General features: G+C 49.4%; 8 protein-coding genes across 8 annotated transcripts; 3 read left to right on the top strand and 5 right to left on the bottom strand.

Annotated features, from left to right (window-relative positions):
• Positions 1-390: 390 nt before the first annotated feature.
• Positions 391-1,126, bottom strand: M406DRAFT_324210 (uncharacterized protein). Its single transcript, XM_040919836.1, has 2 exons — positions 953-1,126; positions 391-871 (listed from the first exon to the last, which is right to left on the bottom strand). The coding sequence occupies exon 2, from the start codon at positions 752-754 to the stop codon at positions 455-457; it is 300 nt and encodes a 99-aa protein (XP_040772646.1). The 5' UTR covers positions 755-871; positions 953-1,126; the 3' UTR covers positions 391-454.
• Positions 1,127-2,952: 1,826 nt separating this feature from the next.
• Positions 2,953-4,191, bottom strand: M406DRAFT_358073 (uncharacterized protein). Its single transcript, XM_040923781.1, has 4 exons — positions 3,913-4,191; positions 3,593-3,845; positions 3,274-3,527; positions 2,953-3,216 (listed from the first exon to the last, which is right to left on the bottom strand). The coding sequence occupies exons 1-4, from the start codon at positions 4,097-4,099 to the stop codon at positions 2,984-2,986; spliced, it is 927 nt and encodes a 308-aa protein (XP_040772645.1). The 5' UTR covers positions 4,100-4,191; the 3' UTR covers positions 2,953-2,983.
• Positions 4,192-5,001: 810 nt separating this feature from the next.
• Positions 5,002-5,634, bottom strand: M406DRAFT_50824 (uncharacterized protein; the record flags this gene model as incomplete). Its single annotated transcript, XM_040924423.1, has 2 exons — positions 5,002-5,272; positions 5,333-5,634. 2 exons carry the CDS (start codon positions 5,632-5,634, stop codon positions 5,002-5,004), a joined length of 573 nt encoding a protein of 190 aa, XP_040772644.1.
• A 998-nt stretch (positions 5,635-6,632) lies between these two features.
• On the top strand, positions 6,633-7,996 carry M406DRAFT_358068 (uncharacterized protein). Its single transcript, XM_040923780.1, has 3 exons — positions 6,633-7,171; positions 7,237-7,484; positions 7,543-7,996. The coding sequence occupies exons 1-3, from the start codon at positions 6,792-6,794 to the stop codon at positions 7,758-7,760; spliced, it is 846 nt and encodes a 281-aa protein (XP_040772643.1). The 5' UTR covers positions 6,633-6,791; the 3' UTR covers positions 7,761-7,996.
• A 1,744-nt stretch (positions 7,997-9,740) lies between these two features.
• Positions 9,741-10,200, top strand: M406DRAFT_266478 (uncharacterized protein; the record flags this gene model as incomplete). Its single annotated transcript, XM_040917806.1, has 2 exons — positions 9,741-9,981; positions 10,043-10,200. Coding segments are annotated over 2 exons (399 nt in total), but the record flags the coding sequence as incomplete, so codon positions are not given.
• A 330-nt stretch (positions 10,201-10,530) lies between these two features.
• On the bottom strand, positions 10,531-11,553 carry M406DRAFT_266790 (uncharacterized protein; the record flags this gene model as incomplete). The annotated part of the gene is made up of 1 exon (XM_040917825.1): positions 10,531-11,553. A coding segment is annotated over one exon (1,023 nt), but the record flags the coding sequence as incomplete, so codon positions are not given.
• Positions 11,554-14,822: 3,269 nt separating this feature from the next.
• On the bottom strand, positions 14,823-15,771 carry M406DRAFT_347958 (ribosomal protein L36e; the record flags this gene model as incomplete). Its single annotated transcript, XM_040922348.1, has 4 exons — positions 14,823-15,209; positions 15,276-15,458; positions 15,575-15,592; positions 15,730-15,771. The coding sequence occupies 4 exons, from the start codon at positions 15,769-15,771 to the stop codon at positions 15,132-15,134; spliced, it is 321 nt and encodes a 106-aa protein (XP_040772640.1). The 3' UTR covers positions 14,823-15,131.
• A 1,774-nt stretch (positions 15,772-17,545) lies between these two features.
• M406DRAFT_99877 (uncharacterized protein) lies at positions 17,546-19,009 on the top strand (the record flags this gene model as incomplete). The annotated part of the gene is made up of 4 exons (XM_040926478.1): positions 17,546-17,686; positions 17,738-18,104; positions 18,174-18,479; positions 18,523-19,009. 4 exons carry the CDS (start codon positions 17,546-17,548, stop codon positions 18,537-18,539), a joined length of 831 nt encoding a protein of 276 aa, XP_040772639.1. The 3' UTR covers positions 18,540-19,009.
• Between the last annotated feature and the right edge of the window lie 3,513 nt (positions 19,010-22,522).

Raw genomic sequence — 22,522 nt, 5'->3', positions numbered from 1 at the left:
GGCCAGCGTACTTTGTTCGGATGACTACCAGCCGGGCCGCGCCCGTCGAAGAACAGAATGTCATCAAATGAGTCCCCACTAACTATGAGCCTTTGGCAGTCAGTGGATACCAGCCTTCCTTGATTCCGAGAAGTCCTCCTTACTGCCAATTATTATACGTTCACTGACGCGTCTTTAAGTACGACTGGTAATACCATGCACTCAAATACCACAGATGTACACCTGGGTTGCCACACGAGGTCTTATTAATATTGAAGCTTCATTATGTTGCATCCGCTCCCCAGACTTGCGAGGCCCCTGCAAAGATATAACCTAGCAGTCGTCTCTGACTTATGGTAGCCTCGTCGGAAATAACATCATTTGGAATAGTCAAACACAACTGAAAGAATTAGGCAAAAGCTTTTTCAGAATTATGAACAAATCGCCGAGTTGCAAACTCTTCTGTCTCTATTCCTCAGAACTTTGTAGGAACACCGAAGACGGTGTCAGCTTTCAACTCCATCTTCTCCCTGATGGACTCAAACACCACACGAATGTCAGTGACAATAGTGTCGTCATCAGCCAGTGACCAAAGAAGCCCAACAAGATGACCTTCGCCATCGACGACCAAAGAGCCCGAGTCCCCTGGTTGGCAGAAGGGCTCGAGTCTCCTGGGAGGTACGAATAACTCAGCGACCGTTACATCACCGTTCGGATTGTAGATTGAGCCTTTCCAAGTCTCGACATCGGCGATCTTCATCACCTTCCTAGTCATGTTCACCTCACCTGATCCCACGCCTGTTGTACGTCCCCACTTGAAGACTTCCATACCTGGAACAAGGTGGATGTTAGGGTCGTAACTGATCGAGGTCGGGTACGGATGCTCCCTTATCTGAGTAGGACGTCTCGTCAGTCGGTGTTTGGGACCCACGACTGTCGTAGGAAGCTTATGATACAACAATCAGTAACTCACTTGTGCATCTGTCCGAGCCAATTCAAAGTTAGGTTTGAGCTTTCTATCACTCTCTTGTATGTCTCGTAAAGTAGCAGTGTTGAGGTCGATCAGAGCCCAGTCAAGAAGACAGGGATTGCTTGCTCCTTGCGGGACAAACAGGGTGCGTCCAGAGGCTCCTCGCAACTGGCCCAGTTTATACGATCGAATTTTATCGTCGCCAAGTGCAATCTTGGTCGCCTCTAGATCCTGGTAGTTTGGACAATAAATAGTGTTGTCTTTCTCTACATAAGTCGGATCACCAGCTATTCAGACATAGGAGTCAACGAATAAGTCGGATAACGAAACTCAACGCCTCTTTGAAAACTCACACTGCTGATTTGTAGTCTTGCCGACATTAACAACGTGGTTATTGGTCAATCCATAGACCCTGGGCTTTCCCTCAATCGAGATGGTAATGAGCCCTCCAAGGGTTCCTGGACCGTTGAGTTGCTCCACCCCGATACTTCGGCCGATCGAGTACAGGCCGAATGGATTCTTACCGCCTCTTTCATACGGCTGCTGCGCGCCAGGAGCCACATGACGAGTTTCTGTAAACCATTTGGCCTCTATGACGTTGACGTCTAGTGCTTGCTTTGTCGACTTCAAAAAGACGGCCTTGAGTGAATCGGCTGCCTCCTTCCACTTGGAATTCAAGGGATCAGTCGTGCTGACTTTCAAGGCATATCGGCTGCTGTCTTTGCTTAGACTGAAAGATGCCCAAGATAGGCCTTGGATTGACTGAAGAGCCGCAGTGAGTTCGGGTTGCAGAACTTCGTCGTATTTGTCGACGATTTCGGCATCTGACTGAAGCACTTTGAAGACCATTAGAAATTACGGCCATGGAAATTAGAGTTCAAGGCAAGCTGGCGGGCGATGCTATAATCACGTATCCTCACCACCTTCATAAGACTGGACGCTGATATGGGATAAGCATGCAGAGACACAAGGGAACATACCGTTTGTTGCCATGATATCGGACTGATTTGCTCTTGATGATATTGGCACGAGATGAGGTGGATGGGGAGTACGTTTCCTAGCATCTTCCCAATATTCAAAGTCAGTAACTCCAGCTTTTATCTTTATCGTTTAAGGGTTATCAAACAGGGCGAGGAATTCGAGGCAGTCTGAATTGCAGGGCAACATTCAACCATGACGTCCGACCAATAGCTAACCTGCCTGCAAAGAACGCCCTGCTGAAAACATCACCTTTCTAAAACATAACGTCCTTGCTGGAAGCAACGTTCTACTGAAAGCAACGTCTCATTCAACACATCGCTCTCTTGGAAGAATGACACAACATCATGAATGCAGTAAGATGCTGAAATCATGACCCTCCTTCTTAGGACATGCTTCTGAAAACAGCTTTTTCACGAAAACAGTATCGAGCTCCTGTCTATCTGGCTGAAACAGGGTCTGGACCTTTTTCCTGAACATGTCATATCCCATAACAGGTGAATGGGTAGTTCGTTATGTCAGATTATCTTACGAGCTCTATAAAGGCTGGGCCCTTACAAAGTCCAGCAGGAGAGGTAAAGTCTGGCCCAGGGCCGGAAAGGTTAAACGTGACTATTACTTCGTTACGTAAAAAAGCCCAAGGATGGTCAAGCCCACAAGCCCGCACCCAGGCATCTTCGTCATGCGTGCGGAAGAGAGCCTCTAGGCGCACATCAGTAGATCGCAGGCTCTGATTATGCAAGTGAAGCTTGACTGGTTAATCTCTAGGCGAAAACACATCTCCCGCTGGTAAGCCAAATTCCTGGTGACACGTCAAGTCGCAACTTTTGCACGGCTGAAGTAAATTCTTGATCGACGAAAGCAGTCCACGGAACGCCGCAGAAATCCACCGTTGAGAGGCAATGAGTTTAGGTCTACACTAATTCCTATGCTCAGCCTGGCAGCATAAGATTGACGTTGTGATTGACGGTACGAACTGAGGCAAAATTCTGAACCCCCTCCCCCCCTCGGGGTGGCTTCTTTTTCAGAAATTCCGTCTTTTCCAACGTTATTTATCTATTTATTTATGCTGTCTGGACCAATATCAACAGTCTGTTTCTTGACAAATTCCTGTAATACCGGTTTTTGCTGTTCGTCTATACTATTTTGAGATTTCTTCCATTCTTCGATTTTGAACTCTGCCTCGTATTCCAGATAGCTCATGTCACAATTGACCCATATTTGAGTTGATTTTCCGGATTGAACATCGTAGAAAGACCTCGAGATCTCGAAACAAAGCAGCCGCACAGCTATTAGATGACATAAGCATATTGAACCTCAAGTAACATGAGGATAAGATGACTTACAAGATTTTATGCTCTGAGCTTCGCTCATGTATTCATATTTCTCGGTGACTACCGTCCTGGTATCGTTGTAATTGAATGTTGCCTCGCTGATCGACCCTACGACAGCCTGTAAGACGGTTTCAAGCGGCGCAAGCGCAGCTGGATTATTTGCAAACCACTTCGACATTGTTCCAGCTATGATAGCTGGATGAAGCTCGCCGATGGGGCATTGGATTGCATTGGTAGATCTTTGAGGGCTCATGGTCGTCTTCAACCTGCAGAGCGAGGCGCTGAGTATTACACGTTATATTCAACAAGATCGTGGAGGCAGTTAACTGACCATGGCATCTGAGTCATATCTCTGCATGCTACCATAGCGAACTCACTCGTCTGCTTGATCTTGGTGAGAGGGTCATCAGAGACAGGAATCCGTGTGAAGACCTCCGTCCACCACTTCAGGCTCGACCAACATCTGAAATCAAGCACTACTTGTTGATAATCTCGGAGTGAGTTCTGTACAGAGGCTGACAGCTCCAATGGGAAATTGACAAACCATATGGGCTGGTGATCGCTTGAAATTGCACCTGCAACGGCTAAATACCAAAGAAAGGTGAGCATGATTGCACTGATGAATATATGGGATTTCGCCATCGTTCATACCTTGAGCTCCCAAGAGAGGGAATGCCAGAGCCACCCCATTCAATGATCCCAAGACGTCTGCTGAGAGTGTCTCCGTCTTCATTTCCGATTCGAAGGCGACGGCTTGCCTTGCCCGGAAGATATCGGGGCACCGCATAAGCTCACCGGTGATGACCTCATCTTCCTGTTCATCATCGAATCTCGGCATGTTAAGGATTGAACTGCACGAATAGCCTGGATTTTCCTCAAAAGTCTTTACAGGACAGAGTCAGGTATGTCTGAACATGATTGCCAAGGCAGAGGTGGCATTTGGATCTCTACACTGCCTAGTTACAGACTCTTACCCAATCCTTTGATCTGCAAGAAGTAGAAATCAATGCATCAGAATTTAGCTGCTGTTAACCGTGTCTCAAGTATCTCCCACTTTCTTCCTTTTTGTTTTCTCTCGCATTTACGTTTTCGGTCTCAATGGCTGAGACAATTTTCGTCTCTCAGTAAGGGCAACATGGGAATCTGGTCTGGACAGGTCCATCTGTGCCGCCCAAGCCAGCATAGGGAAAGTCGACAACAACTGGTGTAGACGGGTCGTCACTAATGACATTACATGGTACGAATGAGGTAGAAAATAGCAATTCCCCGATGAAGACGTCAAAGAGCGCAATAGTCTTCCGGCAAAATATCCTCCGCGTCCCGTTGAAGGGGGCTGGACCGTTCAACGTTTGATCATACTTTGGGTCTCTCGGCCTCTGCTATCAGTCAATTTTTTGTGAGACAAGAAAGGAATTTTACACGTAATTTCGTCTCGAAGTTTCAAATCTCTGGGTTCATTTACGATGTGGGTTCTGGGCCTACTTTGATAGCTAATAAAAGTGAGTCAATTTATCCGATTAGACCACAATGTCCATGGTGGCATCCTGAACAAGTCCCTTCCCTAGTGCCAGCTCCTTCTGGTCCAGCTTCTCATCCTGGAATCCACTCAAGTTGAGTTTGGCCGAATAGAAGCTTCTGGTTGTCTCAACATCAACCTTCCCATTCTCCTCCTTTTGCTCAAAATTGAAGATCAAAACCTTCATGGCTGAACCAAATTCTTAGCCCATAAGTATTAAAAGGTTATTCACGAAGATACTTACTGGCCTCATTCGCCTTGGCCCAGGGCAATACAATAGCAAACCTCTGCGTCTTGGCCAGGGATGTACGGCTGAGGACCATAGTCTCTGCTATGAGGTTGCTGATGATGCTGAGGTGGTTCGTGGGAATATCATGTAGCTGACTGTTGACATGTCCATCAATGAGATTCTGGAACATCAACTTATCCTTGCCATAGTCCCCTGTAAGAGATTTATCCACAGGACTCGCAGTGGTATTGCCAGTCATGGCCAACCTAAATCCAGGCCTTCGTCAACAATGGCATGCTCGAAGTTGATTTGTCTAGGGTACTCACCAAGGTGTCTGTTTGGCAAGTGCGTCGACCAGCTTAGCTCGAAATGAAGCGCGATCCCAGCTTGCCTGTAAGTTGTGATCTTTCGGGAGTTTCTCCTGGACCGTACGCTCGATTTTGGGTGCCCATGAATAGATCGTGTCCTGCAAAGCCTCTTTGGCATCATTGACTGCAGCATTGTCCTTTTCAGAAGCGTAGACAGGATTGAGATAGAACACGGTCTGTGGATCTCGCGGGTCTTTTGCGAGGCTCTGGATATCAACTCCCCCGAGCGAGGCGAGGCTGCTCTGAATCAAATTGGCCATCTTCGGAGTATTGATTATCGTAAGACTGTTTATGAAGAAAAAGAAAACCAGAAGATCAGGTCCGACTATGTGTAACGGAGGGTCGATGAGAACAAAATGAGAAAATAGTCACCGAATCAGATAGATAAGGGAACTCGTACTCTCTGGGCTAAGTCAATAGCAAAGACGGCACATATGTTTCACGGGTAGTTAGTTCATATGTTCAAATTGTACACCACGCATACGGCAAGATAGGGCCCAGACGTCCTATTTGGATCTTCTCAGTAAGGTAACATTGCACTAAACATGCTTCCAGACCAGCGATTATTCCATCCCCATCAGTCACTAATACGTCAACGGAAATATCACAGATCTAGACCATAACTACTGCTTTGATGGCATACCCTCAGGTATGCATGCTAACATGCTTTCGTCCAGATGAATATGAAGTTTCCGTACAAGAAGTTATATGTTTCAGATTCAGTTGCCCCGGCGCCTTGAGCCGCCACTAATACGTAAGAGAAACGCGGCCAAATCCAGACCTTAACCTCTCAAGAGGATAGAATAGGTTCAGATGTGATGTTTAGTATACGATTCCGTGCTGTCTAAAACTTGGCTCTCTCGAAAACGAATATTTGGCCCTAAACTATTTCTTTCTAAATGTAGTAGATCTCTCAAAACGATGGATCAAGATCTAGAACACGTAAACCTTTTTTCTCTTTTCTCTCTTTCCTTCTTTTTGGTGAACGAGCACATCGGGAGGAAGCCACCTGCCTTCACCGATTAAGCCTACGGCGACAGCGGTATTTTTCAGAGTTAAGCTTTCCGCTGGGCCTGCAAACGGGCAGAGGCCAACTCCGCCCGAGACGTCACAAGAATGAAAGCAGCAGAGCATCGACTTGCCTCATGGTCTATCAGTCTAGCTCTGAAGCATTCTGGGCAGCATCTGCCTGGTCCTGGACTTTTGAGAGTACAATTCCCTGGCTAGTCAAATGTGAGAGCTTGGAGTACAAAATTATCGAAGGCACATGCTCTGGGCTATAAATCAGGGCACTCGCTCTCTTGTGGATTGAGCAATGTCTTGTCGGACATTCGTCAACGCAAACATCTCATATTCAAAGATTTGTGGTCCGAGACAAATAATTTTCAGCATCTCTTGACACTCCTCAACAATCAACATGCATCTTGGCACTCTGGTCAGCTCATCCATCAGCGGGGGGCCTGCTGCGCCCGAGAACTTCCATGCTGTCACCAGGCTTGGTGACACCGTGAACATCGATGACAAGACTGTCGCCGACAAGGCTGTTGAAGATAGCAAGACAACCCCATCTCTGTGGTTTGTCAACTTTCCCACCAAAGATGCGGCCACGGCTGGTTCAAAGCAGTTGGCTGCTTACATGCAGAACGTTATTGACTACCGCTGCTGGGCCAGCGGCCGGTGGTGGAGAACGGTCTACGCCAACAACAAGGTTCCTCAGGACGGCAGCAAGGCTTCCACTGATGCGCGCAGCGCGTACTGCGCTAAGGTCGCGATTACGGACATGAAAACCACACCCTGGTGAGTCTAACTTGCTTCAGCCTATTTGGCTCTTCTTCTCATTCTCGTGCTGACAGTGAATACAGGCTTGCCATGGACGTAGACCATAATGTCAGCAAGCAAATCCGGGCCTATTCCCGGCAATTTCACACTGAGTTGGTCACCAACGTCTTGAAGGGGTTTATCGACGTTACCCCCAACATCCTAAAGACCCTAGAGGCCATTCTCCAATCCATATCCTCCACTGTCGAGAACAGTGCAGGCACCAAGGATACCAAAACGATTGTCTGTGAGAAATACGAGTACCTCCCGGAGGCCGACGTCATTGCCTCGTGTGAGTATATTCTCCCCCAGAGATCTGGAACTTATCATGCTCGACTAACATTTTGAAGATGTTCGGGTGATCTCATTCAGCGTCAGTCAAGACATGCGCAACGTGGTGAACGCCAAGAAAACGGAACAGGAGGTCACATGTGACATCGAGTACAACGAGTACAGTGCTCGATTTAATCAGAAGGAGTGGGCAGTTGCTGCAGAGGACATCGACGCCTCTCAGAAAAAGGCGACCCAAGATTTCGTCAAGAAGCAGACTGTCGATTGTGACCCCTAGGTGGCCCGTGATGAAGGATTAATCAAGTGCTTGTTGCAGGTCGAGAGTTGGCAACCAAAAGTGTGGACTATTCACCAAGCCACTACATAGGACGAAGGCAAGACAGGCATTAAAATGAAGAAGAGAGAAAGAGAGACAAAAAAGCAGTAGGAAAGAAAGGCATGAGAAAGATAGTGTCGAACAAGTATTTAGTCGCTCGTTAACAAAAGTGTTTTTTGAGAAGAAAGAATGATATGAAAACAAGTGAGACCTGCATCCCAGTGTGTAGGCACCGCAAAAACCGCTGAGATTTGCATCTGGCGACACTTTTGGTGTCCTACCTCAAGACTATCAAAACAGGCCCCAATTAATACCAGCCAGCAATTGTTCTCGGTTCGATAAGCAGATGATGCGGCATTGTGCGCCCGCTTACGCCCATCGAAGACAAAATCGGACGCTGGTAAGAAATGGAGGTGACACAGCGCCCTTCAATCACATGCGTCAGAAGGTGAAAGGGGGGAGGGGAGGTTCTTTTCTATCTGTCGAAACGAAGTCATTTTCCCCCCGTCGAAGGCGATGATAAAAAGGGGATGAAGGAGAGCCCGACAGTTGTTTGTGGAGTGGCTCGGCGGAGTCCACATATGTTCGTTCTAACTTGTAGAGAAGGAATGCTCTGCAAGGCCGATATCCACTTTGATGGAGACTTGCTCTCGAAAATAGTCTACCAAGTCTCGAAGTGAGAATATCAAGCTATAAATACAAATGTAGGCTGATGATGTCAGGAAAGATTAATAAGAGGGGAAGGGGGATGACTGTCAAGTGAGACCTTGCCTGTATGGAGACCTCGAGAAATACTTGGCAGCCAAATTGCAATATTTTACCCGATACATAAGTCCTACGTACCTTCTTTTCAACCTCCATAGTATAATACCAATCGAGATTGATGTCACAGAGGACATTGACATAAAACCTTGCGTATTCTAGGCAATGGTATAGCCGAATGTACGTATCATGTTATGATGATAAACCAAATTTGTGACGTCTTCTCTGACGCTTGCAATACCATAAGGTGAATCCATGTTTTGTGCTGAAGTACCCAAAGGCCAAGGTTGTCCTGTCTTGTCTCTGCACCTGCAGCTGTAGGAATGGATATTCATCGGAATCACCGCGCGAGCATCGTTGAGATGTGCCGTCTGAGAGAATAACGTTTGATGAGGGGTTTTTGCCATGCATAATGTGTTGATTGAATTGGGTGTCAGAGTTGAACATCATTGAACATCTTGATGCTTTTCATTGGGATCTTCCTCGTGAGTTACGCGACCCACCAAAACGTGCACAATCTCTACAGCGATCAGCTCAAGTCATGACCCCTTGGTCACAGCGCTTAGAGACACCCTTTCCTAAGACTTGTTACTGTACACTCATTCGGCATCACCGTGGTCAAAAAAGCGGGAGGATGTGCCAAGTCCCTGCCTATCAGATGCTACGGGAGATTGGTTTAGCAGCATCACAGACCTTTTGGGCCCAAGCCCCCATAGTGACGGAGTTGCCATGCTGGATACACTCAACATTGGCCTCAATGAGGTCATGAAAAGGACTTGCTGCGCATTGGAGTAATTATAAATATGTACCGTCTCGCAGCCGCTGGTTGAGAAGTTTTACCTTTCGACATCACACTCATTCCAACTACTTAATTCACCTTGCATTTCGCAACGATTTCTCGCACTCGTTCAACAATCCCACTTCAGTCACTCATTCGTGCCATCCACTTCGATTCTTAAATTATTCAAAATGAAGGCTTCATTCTTCTCCCTCTTCTCCCTGGCCGCCGGCGCTTTCGCCGCCAGCACCGGTCGCGTTGGTGCCGGTGCCCTGGTCGAGCGCGACACGACGGTTACCATCAGCACTCTGACGGAGACCATCAAGACTTACACTTCCTCTATCAGTATGTCTGAAAGCAGTAATCCCTGAGTTGTTCAGAAAGCAAAATAATACTGACGCAATGCAGACTCCACCGTCGTCTCCATTGCTGAGAACCCCACCGCCGTTGAGCAGACCGCTGCCATCAAGGCGCTGTCTCCCGACCTGGAGGGAATCACCGACACCCTTCACGCCGCCACTAAGGCCGCCGCCACTAGCGCTTTCTGGGACATCGATGGAACTGAGCTCGTGAGCACTGTTCTGGGTCTCGTTTCTGAGATTGTGTACACTGTCAAGTCTGTCGTTGCCAAGGTTGGCCTCGGTAAGACATCCTTTCTACCCAACCACTCACAATGACTGCCGACTAATTGTATCACTCGCAGTGGACGACCTCCAAACCATCCTGCAGCCTCTCCTGGTCGTTCTCGGAAGCCTGATCAAGTCTCTGGACCTCGTTGTCGGTGGACTGCTTGCGGAGGTTGAGGGTCTTGTCAACTCCGTTCTCGGCACTGTCTCCAGCCTTCTGTCTGGGCTTCTCTAAGTGCAACACGACACGGCTATCATTTGAGATAGGGCAGAGGGGATGAATTAGCTCCTGATGCTTATACTCAGGCACCTTGTATCAGTTCCTATGTTGATACGGGTGTGTTCAGCAACAAAAATAAGTGGTTTGGTAATTACTCTGTACATATTAAATATTAAACAACTTCTCTGGGCCCAAAACCGGTCCTTACCGACTTCCCTCTATAGCCCATATTGTATAAGTTTCTCGTGACCCGGTGCAGAACAGCCTTCTACTCTTACAGTGATGGATTTCCAAGCCGTTCCACCCCGTGAGAAAAACCTCTAATCATATTTCACTTCACTCATTTCAAGTCAACCTCGTCCCGGCGGCTTTGTGCTCCGTATTGCAATGACTTGGAATGCACACATATCTCACCAGCCAACTGACTTCCCTGCCTCGGTGGCCATTGCAGTCCTTGCAGCCCTTCCTCGCCATTTCCAACCCGACCAACCCGGAGATGTTCCCTTTCGAATCATTCGCGGTGGCGCCGAGCCCTGTCCAGCTCAGCCTCTTCTTCTCGCCCCTGGTGCTCTGTAAGGCCGAGTCCTTGGCTAAGGCGGCAAACTCACGCTTCTCTGCAAGATCTCGGTCGATATGCATGAAATTATCAAGGATGCTGCGGTTCTGCGTGCCACATGCCTTGACAGAAGGGCTGAGTTGAGACTGGTCGGGGAACAAGCAAGACATGTAGTCGTTCAGCGACATAACCGAGCGAGACGAGATTTTCGCCTTGATAGATGCAGCGGTAAGCCTTCCAGTACGTTTTGGTTTCGTGTCCCCTCTCAGAGCGCCGACCCCGTGATGCGCTGTGCCAGCGCAATCCAACACGAACACAGATCCACAGAAGCGGCCTTGTAGATTCTCTCTGACGCTCCGCAGAACCCCAATCTGCGCAAAAGGGTCTTTAGTAAAGGCAAAATGTTCAATGTGCGGACCGGAATTCATTGCTACAAGCTCTGGCGCGTGGACCTGACCGCCGGTCTTTTTTGTCTCAACAGGACGATCACCCAAGGGCATGGGGAAGTCGGTGGCAGCCGCGCCAAAGGTGTATATCTCTAGCTTTGACAGCTTTTCAGTTGGCACATCGGTGTAAAGTTGCCGAAGGACATGGGATGTTGTCATAGCGCCAATATTGTGAGCCATAATGACAGTTCGTCTATTATGCTTGTCCAACAGCGCGGTCCGGACCTGTGTATATAAGGTACGAGAAGAAGCAAAAGGGATCATGATGTTGAGAGATTGCTGAAGAAGCGCGAGAACCAGATCAAACGGAAGCCCATATCCAGGTGCGTGTACTGCCGTGATTGTCCTGTTGAATAGCCTGGCCAAGGTAGGGAGCGTTTCTTTGGCGAGAGACCTCGAGCTTCACGGTGCGGGATATTACTACAAATATTCTAGTATGTGAGCGGATCAGTCTTACTTACCTTGTGCCCATCCCCGCAACAAAGAACCAACGCTCATCATCGATATCCTGCCCAATCATCCATCCAGCTGCTGCTGGTGACGGTGAGCGGAGGACTTCGCCGCTAGCACCACTGCGATTCAAGTGCCATGTTATTCCCATGATCAAAGCGCTGCAGCATCCGATCCAGACTATGAACAAGGCGCCAGGCAGACACAACAAGAGCGGAATCACAAAGATGAGCATGTAAATCTCGAACAGCGCGAGCGCTACATGCTGGATCGTCTCAAATATGTTAATTCTGATAAAGACAGCCTCTCTTATCAGCGTTGGCAGCAGGTGTACGGTATGAGAAATGTTGCTCTGCAGCTGCTGGGCCACAGAGCGTTGTGTATTAGACGTTGTCCCGCACGCTCCATCGATCAAGGCCGGGATATAGGTTATCGAAGGAGACAGATCGGACTGAGCCGCTGGCGGCGTTAACTTCCCACTGAATTTGGAAGTTGGCTTGCTTCGAGGAGATCCATCTGGTGAGATCTTGGGAGTGGAGAGCCACGGCATGATCGTCAAGATAAACTTCTCAAGCCAACTTGCGTAACGAATGCTCAAGTAGACCCGAGATCAGCTTGTGAATTAGGAGGGTCAGGCGTGCTCTAAAACCAGGGCAATAAGTCCGGCTTGAAGTCTTATGCTCTTCAGATGAATGCCCTGGCCATACACGTGTATGATTCTCGAGTCTTTCTGGTGTTTTTCATTCCGGTTGCCTTTTGAACTTCACCACATTCCACGCAGCGACACGCCCATACACGACCCACGGGCGCGGATTGGTCCTGTTTCAGTTTGTCATGTACCAACGATTTCACGATATTGCTGCTATATCGACTGCTGCCACAAAAAGATACTTTACGGTGCAATTCTAGTCTATTTCCCCCAGGGCTGTTCATTAATTGGTCATCAACGATCTACATAAGAGGTGTACTTTTGCAGCTCCCAAATAACAAGTCTCGTATGACGCGCAGGTATCTCATCAAAGGTCCAGGCATCACGGAACCTGGCCTGGCTCCTTTAATCGCAAAGCTCCCATAGCCGTCGCCTTTGATTCCAGGACGATGCCCATAAGATCCGATCTATGGTAAGAATCAATCACCGTAGAGTCTGTAGAAACACCGCTGACAAGCTACCCATCAACAGCAAGGAGATGATCTCCCACCTTTGAATCTCTATCCTGATCCTGTCCATCCAGCAATGCCGTTGCTCCCACAGAGGCAGTTGATGTCGAGCACCTTGGCACAGAGGCCAGTGCCGTCCCTGACGGTACACCAGCCCATTATATTTGGCTTGACAAAAGCACTAGGACTCGGCCATAAATCTTAGAGGGGATCCGGTGTAGTCTACTTTACGGTGGTGTTTCCGGCAGGCGAACGGGGCTCAGTTGTGAGGTCAAATTTGGCTACGCAAGAGGGCATGTAGATGGGCACTCGCTTGCATGGATACATACTCAAGGAGTCAGCAGGTAAGTCAAAATGGCCCACGAGAAATTTACACTCGCCGATCAGAGACACCAACCGGCCAGGCTCAAGGCTTGTGAGCACTGTTGCGATGCACCAGTCCTCAATGATGGTGGTTGCAACCACAAGCGCTGGCCGGAGCAGAGATGAGTGCAGTGCAGTCTATTTCATGGGTTGAGGCGCGTTAGGCGACGATTGGTACCGGATGGTGTCAGCCTCCCAGCGCCTCGCCGCAGCGATGTAACACACCCGACCAAGTAAGCTCGGCTGGCACACATGTGAAAGGACAGGACAGCTGACCCCAGTGAATCAAGAGTTTCACCGATGAGGAGATCGACATTGAGCACAATGATACTATGTTATATTATTGCAACGTGGTAATTATGCCCTCTATGGCTGTGAGGTGCAGGAGACGAAGAGACGAGGAGCCGAGGTGGTTCTTCTGAAGGGCGTTCATGTGATGGTGCGCGATGATCTACGTCTCATCGAGATGAGTGATGCATCTGGCTGGAACAGAAATGTTTCCCGAAGTCCCCCTTCCCTCCGCCTTCAAGGGGGGCTGTGGTAAATGTCCAGCGAGTCCCAAGCCACCAGCCTTGATGGTGCAAAGTCGACATGATCACATGTAAGATCAGAGGTAGCCTTCATTGTGTCTTGACAGGCTGTTATAGTACGATATTATTGGTTTATCTGCAGCTCCTCATATTCATCCACAACAAATGAGGCGTCAAGAAGCCCAGGAAGCAGGCCAATTCGAGGAGCCACGTCCCATAGTCTCGCGTAATATAAGCCACTTGTTTTGTCCCGATTGTTTTCGTCCTGGCGATAACCTCTGTATCTCTATCCTCCGTAATCGCATGAGGAGGATCAGAGAGTACTTCGAGCATAGAAAGAATGATGATGATGCGGAGACTATTGTGGAAGGCACAAAAAAAGCTTGAAAGTGCTTACTTTAGGCTTGTTGGTGGCTGTGTGGTCTTAACAGAAAAGTCACAGGGCGAGGCGTATCAACGTCTATTTTCCCACATTTCATATCTCGTGAAGGCCGCAGCGAACCTTGATGCTACGAGGTCCGGCTTTCGAGACATGGAGCGTATGTTGTCGGATAGACCCATCAGCACTTTTCTCAAGTGCTGGGCATCATTGTCCCAAATTGGAGTCCATGAGTCTGTCCGTTGCTGAGCCAATCCTAAATGGACAGAAGCGTCCCATTTCCCACGGTAAGAGTAACTGGTAACCGGAAGAGAGTAGCCGAGGATTTCTGTTCGAGAAGAAGGTGGGATGATCTTGCAAAAAATCGAGTAATTAGCCTGATCCGAGTCTGCGTTTTAAAGACAATATATGAAGACCTCTTCTGTGTGCACATTGGTATCGACGCTCAGGTGGGAAGAAGCGGAGGTGTCACAAGTACTGTCGGTACATGTCTGCAGAGATGAGGGGAAGACAAGCAGCGATGGGCAAGCTTTCAAAATGCGATCACATGAACTTGGAGTGATGATTTGCCTGCAGCCACCACATCAAAATATGCCTCAAGGGACGCAGACGCCTGACAGAAGCCGCCCGTATTCAAGACTAGGGGCATGCAAATGCTCGGCAGCAGCGTCTACAGTTAAGGGCCAAAGTCGTCGCCGCCATCACCTGGTCGGTATCCTGACACATTAAACGAGCACGAGATTCAGAATGTGTGAATGGCTTGCATGCATCAAGACAAAGACGGACAACACTTCAGAAGAAAGAATTGTTGTTTGGACATCTACCCGGGCTCATCAAGTCAATTCCTCTCGCCATCCTCGTTTTTTGTGTGTTCGCAACCCTGCGACCCGAGTCTTCTGGTACCGCTCACTCCACACGTAGGAAGGCCTGGATGCGTTCTGCCTGCTTCATCGCCGTCCACATGTAGGTCGTAGCCAGCATCTTGATCCACCCATCGGGTATACTGCGCCAAACGCCTGGGCCATGCGTAATACCCATCAGAGGGCAGCACTCGTCGACACGATTTAGTGAGCACGACGAGACTCGGCGATCATCCGCTGCAGCTCCTCCACCTTGGCCTTGGAACGGCCGAAAGTTCCCAGCTAGAAAAATGGTTAGCCCCTCCTGCAATACACAATCCTGAGACCATTTGTTGTTATAGAACATACTCTCTTCTTAGCGAGCTTTCGGCTGCGCTTGTCCTTTCCGTTGCGGATCAACTCGACGATGCGCTTCTCGTAGGGAGCCAGACCGGCAACCTCCTTGATGAGCGAGCGCACGAAGTCAGTGCGCTTGCTAGAGCGACCCTTCATGCGGCTCACGCGCTTGCTGGCGACGCGGGGGGTGGTTTTCTAAGGCAGGGTCAGCCGGTGTTCGTGTTGACATCGGGGTCGGTATCGATATCGATCGCATGCGCTTGTCGACTTCATCTATCATCGAGCGTGAGAGGAGTTGGAGGAGTTCTTACGTGTCCATGGTTGATGCCCTATATTGAGATTGTCAGCATCGTACTCTTACTCCGCTGGGCAGAGGAAGCGATTTGGTGATGATCCACAACACAAAAAACAGAGTTTTGCTCGATTGCCATTTTACGTCCGCAACAAGGCTCGAGGGGAGACTTACGACAATGAGGCCGGAGCGAGGCGCACCCTTAGTAGCGGCCATTTTGATATGCTGCTTCGAGATGGTTGAGGGAGGTTGTGGATGTCGAAGCGTGCGAGGTGGCAGGTCGAAGTCTGGCAAGTTGACGATGGCGAAGGGCAAAATCCTGCACAATTGAAAGGGTGGGTTTCGAAATTCCTGCGCCCGATTGTGGGGCTACGGCTCAGCCACATGTGGCGCCAACGTCGAGGCACAGTTTTTTTTTGCTCAGTCAGCACAGCGCCATACCTCATACACTCGAAAATGAGTCAGCAAGAATGGTGCGTCGAGCCTTCACTTTTTCTCTCTGAGAGCAACCTGGTTGATCCCAGTATTGATCCACCACGTGACGACAGATTCGACACGCACCTTCACAAACTTAGATCAGCTGTTGCACACTACTTGTACTCCGTCCGGCATTTCTTCCTTCTTGCTCCTTGGAGCCCGGCATCGTCTCTCCCATCAGCCCAGTCTACTCAAACCAGCATTGCCCCTCACTCTTCGCAAAACCCATCAATGTTTTCACTCTGAGGAGTGCGCCCTTTTTCCCCTTCTCTTTCTTCTTTTTGGCTTCCATTTCAATGGTTTCTGGATCTTTTCCTGACCGCTCCCGCCCGGTTTTAGCGCCCGGTGGATCGTGGCGTGGGGCGGATCTTGGGACCCGCGGGAGGGGCTCCGGATACTCTGCCCTTTCTCGGTTACTGTAGTCTTCATCAAAGAGCGTCTTTCGTGTGATTCGAACGTCTCTTGTTGACCGCTGAACGCCCAAAGCTGTCGGGATGGATCCTTTCCAGTCTATTGCCTGGACACCTGATCATTCTCAGAGTTGCGGAACTGCCGTTTACGAATCTCGAAGCCGAAGTCCAATCCTGCGTGTTACTGTCGGCTGCGACTCTGTGCACAAGTAATGTGTTTGCCTTCGGCTATGCTGGACCTGAACATGTCTCGTTCAGCCATGGAAGAACAGCGGTCACGGAGACTCTTGGTCAGGGGGGGCGGCAGCGGCAGGTGTGCTCATACCTAAACCACCCACCCCTCCACACCAGAAATCCCGGCCTGCATTCAGCCCCCCCCAGTACGCATGCAACTTGGCGTGCGCCTACTGCAGGTTCCAGTAGCACATGCGCAGCAGGTTCAAGACTCAAGCGCCAATAGAAGCGCTGCTGTCCTCCGTCTTCGCCTCCCCCTCGGCCAATCTCGTGAGCCCTTGAACACCCGAGGGATAAACACGCGACCGATGGCCTGGGCAGATAAATATTACTTAGAGACGCTGCAGTCGCAGAGTGGTCTTGGCATCTCGACGCGAGATACGACAACTCAAGACTCTCTTCCCCCCTCCCCCGGTGAAGACCGGACGACCCGCACAGTCGAGAGGGGGACAATGACAAAATCACTTTCACGATCTCTTCAATCCTTTTTTGCAGCCCCTGAGTTCTCACTCCTGCTCAACACAAAGTGATTGACCGCAACTCCCCCACAACGTGAAGAAACCTTCCTATTTCCCCGGGGCAAGAGTTCAGCAGCTTCAGCATTCAGGGGTAGAGGTTGACGATTGCAGCAAGCGAGGCGGCTGGCGAGCTCCACAGAGACCTGTGTGGCCGCATGAGGCCAGAGCCATAATAGAGCGACGAAATCTTCCTCCCTGTCTGCCCTCCCACGGGGATACCGAATTTCTTTTGTCGAGAGTTGCGAGTTGTTCAGCAGGATATGTGAGGGAGCCTCTATCGAAATCAAGCAGGAACATCAAGCCAACCACTTCCCATGTCACGGCGCTCACCTGCGCTCTCCACCAACAACAATGGCCGCATCACCAGAACCTCGGTCTCACTCGAGAGCAAGCTTTTACTCGACGACAACATACCACTCCTTCCAGGACATTGAGTTGTACGATCCAAATCACCCGCCGGAAACCAAAGCTTCCTCAACCGCAAAAAGCCCAGTAATGCCCTGCTCAATGGAGCTTCTCTTCAGAAGGACAAGGCCGTCCCAGCGAGAGGGTCCCGACAGTCGCCCTGCGTCGTTCCAGATGGTCCGCCAGGACTCTGGTTATGAGTCTAGTACCCCTCCTCCACCACACAGCTCACATTCGGCCAAAAGACGACGGCGCAGCGCCAAGCAGACCTCACCCTCACCGCCGAGAATGGACCGGAGCCAAAGACGGCCGGCCCTCAAACGCTCCGGCGCAGGCGGCCCGCTCTCATACGTGCCGGGCCGGTCCAGCCTGACCTTGTCTCGCCCGACATCGCTCAGCCAGCAGCAACAACAGAATCTCAATCGCAAGCATTCATATTTCCAATTCCCATCGCCAGAACACCTAGACAGCCAGGAGCCGTCATCATCATCATCAGCCCGCCCAAGTATAGACCTCGCCCCCGTTATTCTGAAAGTCAACACCGCCAATGCCAACTGCAACGACGAGCGCCCAGAGTCGTCATCGGAGCATGACCCCTACCACCATGCCGACCCGCCTACCTCCCCCCTATCCCTTCACGTCCCTCCGCAGACGACCCATTACTGGACATCAGACCGCACCCGCCGTCTCGAGTATGCCGCCATCGACGCTGCCAGCAGAGGTGTGCGCGGGTGGGTCATGCGCAACATGGTTCCGGAGTGTTTCGTGCCCAAAGCTAATCGCCGAGTCGGCTTCGATGACGACGGCGGCAGCGTACGACGGTACCGCCTGGACCTCGAGATCGAATGCCCGGAGGACTCGGTGCCACCCAGCCCCGTGGGTGAGCAGCTGAAGGGGTTTCGGGCCCGCGGTGCGAAGCACAGCTGGTGGGCGAAACTGAAGGGTGGCAAGTGAAAAGGGTAAACGACTTTTCAGCATTTCCAAGGAGCATCATTTTGCATATCACTAAAGCCTTTTGTTTTCTTTTCCTTTTCCTTTTGAGCATTTCTCATTTATAATCATGACAAGAGAAAGAGACGGACGGACAGACAGACTGCATACAGCCATCAGCATATTCGCATTTTCAGAACGGCGTTATATACCCAACATGTTCTTTCAGCATAGGAATGGACAGCCTTGGAGAGAAAGTACCACACAGCACACAGACTTGGGGTCTTTGGGGGAGGCAGACCAGTACGAGCATTCACATTCTGGAAGCAGAAGCTGGAAGCAGAAGCCTAGAGTCTTTCCAAGACACACATGCAGGTTCCATAGATTGGCCTAGCTTGTCAGAGATACCATTGCAAATTGGGAGACTTTGTGATTGTGAACACAGCTAAGACTATGAATCGTTTCACTTTCGCCACAGGCAGGAAATGACACAACATGGACTTTGCTTCCAAAACTGCCTATTTCAAGTGCCTATGGAACATAAAAGAAAAGAGAAGATACTTGGCTGATAAATAACAAGGCTAGCCCAAAGACATGTTGTGCGAGGGCCAGTGAGTCACTGGCCCAGGGCCGTGCACGGCCCCTCCAGCCAGCCAACAGCCAGACCTGTTGATAGCCTCGGATAGCTGGCCTCGTGGCGTTTTTCTCTTCTTTTCTCTTTCTTCTTCAGCGCTCAGAAATGCAATCTTTTTGCCCTCACACACATGTCAATTCTCAAACATAACAGCTGGCCCGATCTCTGAAAAGCAGATAGTCTACTTGAAAGTCCAAGTTAGTCAGTCCCGTCACCAACCTGCCCACGCGCAAGTAGCCAAGAACTCCCCTTCGGAGCTCTAGCGACACATTGCTTGTGATGAGCGTACCAAGTAAGCATCTTTAATTCAAATCGTCGGTAGCGTAACCCTGAAAGCTCTTACATATGCCTTAGGTAGTGGCCATACCATAATCTAGCATTCGAAGAAAGTATATTTCACCGTGGGAGTTCGGTCTGGGATATCATGAGCTGGTACAGAAAGTGCATGTCTTCTCCTCAACTAATAGAGCTTGGTCTACAGCCCTCAAGTTGATCATTTGCTCAGCAGCTCGTGCGGCTAGCTCAATATCAAGCGATCCCCGGTACTCAAACATAATGACGAGTGCCATTTTATACTTGATAGCGTAAATCAGTGCCAGACACTTTACATCTCATGCCACAGGGCGCAGCTTAAAAAGAAAGAACGACTATATCGAACAACGCCATGGGATGGTCCGCTGGCGCTGCCACACCTTTTTTATTTTTTTTTTTGCTCAGATCGTAACCGGTAATCAATCCATGGCAAGCTTTGTCGGGGAGAGTAGCCGAGCTGTCTCTGAGTGCTGACTTTATCGAGTCTTCCACGACGTATAACTCGATGAAGACTAGACGAGCACAGCTCCGAACAAGACGCTCATGAATCATCGATGAGACAGGCTTGTTGTTGGTAAACACAGGACATAGCTAGCTGGAATATCTGGCATGACCGAGGTACGGTGCTGAGCATATTTTCTTTTCTTTTCTTTGTTTCTCTTTTTTCCCCGAGACACTTTAGGTACTGTGCTGGACTCTGACTGCTTCATAAAGGTGAGTGATAATTTGGTGCTGATTGAGGCAAAGTTGGAGCATCCTAAAACAAAGGAAAAGGTGATTCGCAATACTTTCCATACTTTCTAAATCTTACATGTTTTGGTTGTCCAGCTCTGCTCACTTACATAGCGGTCGAGTTTATCCATCCCTAGTCCACAGCAACGAGGCTTTTGTCTGCTTTCGTGAGGCAGAATTCGGGTGGGAAATCATAAACACATGTTGTTCAAATGCTAGAAATGTGATTCGGTCATCATAGAATTCAATCAAGAGACCTATGCATGAGTTCTTTTCTCACCAGGTTGAAGTCCACATGTGAGAGGCCGGGTCCTTCAAAACCTATTTACGGGCACTGAGCCACTCGCTATCGTCCCATAGGCGGACTTGCTTTGCGTATTAATGTGAAAATGGAATAAGTATATACGGCACAAAGGAGGGGGAAATATGGTTTCTCTGATTGAAGAACTGGCCATACAAAACTGGCCTTTTTGTTCCTTATTGGTGAAATGCATTCTAACGCCCGAGATCTCGCAGAGGTCCCGAGCATATCCAAATAATTATGCTGCAAATTTTTGAGCATAGTTAGCAGGACATATAGGGGTAGTTAGTTGGTCGCACGCCAGGGGCGAATTCTTAGTCCTCCTTCAGGATAGTTGAAGCTCGAACGGAAGCGCGTATTGTTTCGTATCGAGTACCCCTGGCAGCCTCGTCACAGATCCAAGTATGCATCAGGGATTCTCTCCGTTCTTGCATGTCTTGAACTTAGCCCCCATCAAGGACAAAGATTGACTCGGCCCCCACATGTGTCGAGCTGAGAGCTAGGACTGCAGAGTTTGGGTTACAATGATAGCCTGGAATCCCAGACATGTTTTTATTCAGCTATAACACTATAGCCTATCAGCTCTAGCTGCTAGAATTGTCGCCTTTGTGCCATTCTCCGCGGGCGCTCACACTGGCCAACATACACAGAAGAGTTACATAGCTAATCTTGGAGCCGATCGCTTTACAGCCAAGGTTTCATTATTTGGGGTCCAGATAAGGCACACGGATTGTGAACTAGCTACCGTAATTCTAGGCAATTGAACATGTACATACTACGGGACTGCAAGTTGCGGAATTTCGGAACAGGCCTCTCAATAGAACAAGACGAGGACCCTCCGAGATCCTGTGAGACACAGCTGCGAAAAGGCTCGGGTGTCAAGCAACCTTCCAATATGATTCTCATCATGATGATGGACAACCTGTGCCGATTATATGGTACCGTCTTCAGGTGTTGTAGGCCAAAACGATCGGACCTCAAAAGGTTTGGCGATCACAATCTGCGGATGAACCGATCTCGGTAGCCTCGTATTCTAGTCCCGATGTCAGACGCAGGTCATTTTCCTGGAATCATCGTTACGAGATACCGACGCGGCCCCGCTTCTTGACAGTTGCCATCTCAGCTTCCTAGAATATTAGACAACCTCACTAGTAATCAAGGTGAAGACTAAAGAAGGGAGGAGTTGGGGGCTGCTTCCTCGGGATGAGAAGCGAGGGAGGAACCAGCCACAGTACTGCGGATGGAACACAGCGATAAGCCTGGCTGACATACAAACATCTTCAACATCAAGAGGCGGAGATACTCTACATCATGAATATTTACAATGCCAGGTTTCTTTTCTAAATAGTACTGGAACACTGCAGAGAATGAATCTCTGGCCAAGCACACATTTTGCTACGAGAGGCACACTATGTCGAACGCAACGTCTGTCGACCCAGCCCAGCATCTTGTCTCACACTTCGCAAGAGGGCATCAAATGACGACTCTAACCTCGGTCTCGAGTTGGGCAAGATTATGCGGAATAGCAGCACGTGTGATGTGTGGCTTACGTCGGCCGGGCTGAAGGAAGCCAAAAGGGACAATTTTTAGCTGTAATACAGCATGCGAGAGTGAGGGTGAGACAGTCTACGTTATTAATTAGGAAGGCGAGTCAGCGCCGGCATGTGTAACCAATGCGTAGTAGATGGCTGATCTCGCTTGGTCGGACTGGACGCTCATATGGTAGGGTCGCCGTTGGTATGACGGTAAAGTACTGACTTACTTTAGTACGCATGCGCCTTGGCAGACTATGAAGTATTATGTACTTTAAGCTCCAGCGCACAGCTTTTGACGCATATGGGGAACCTGGTTGCAGTATTGTCCCCTCCCCACCTCTTAAGATTTTTGTGTGCACGGCATTCTTCGTGACGACTAATTTGGGTATTATCTGCGATGTTACATGCTACATGATGGCTGAAAACCATGATAGATCACTGTGAGACAGCGAAGGCTAGGAACGGGTTCGATTACACGC

Source organism: Cryphonectria parasitica (assembly GCF_011745365.1).
Source record: "Cryphonectria parasitica EP155 unplaced genomic scaffold M406scaffold_8, whole genome shotgun sequence".
NCBI classification, from domain to species: domain Eukaryota; kingdom Fungi; phylum Ascomycota; class Sordariomycetes; order Diaporthales; family Cryphonectriaceae; genus Cryphonectria; species Cryphonectria parasitica.
This window is presented reverse-complemented; position numbering and strand designations above follow the sequence as displayed.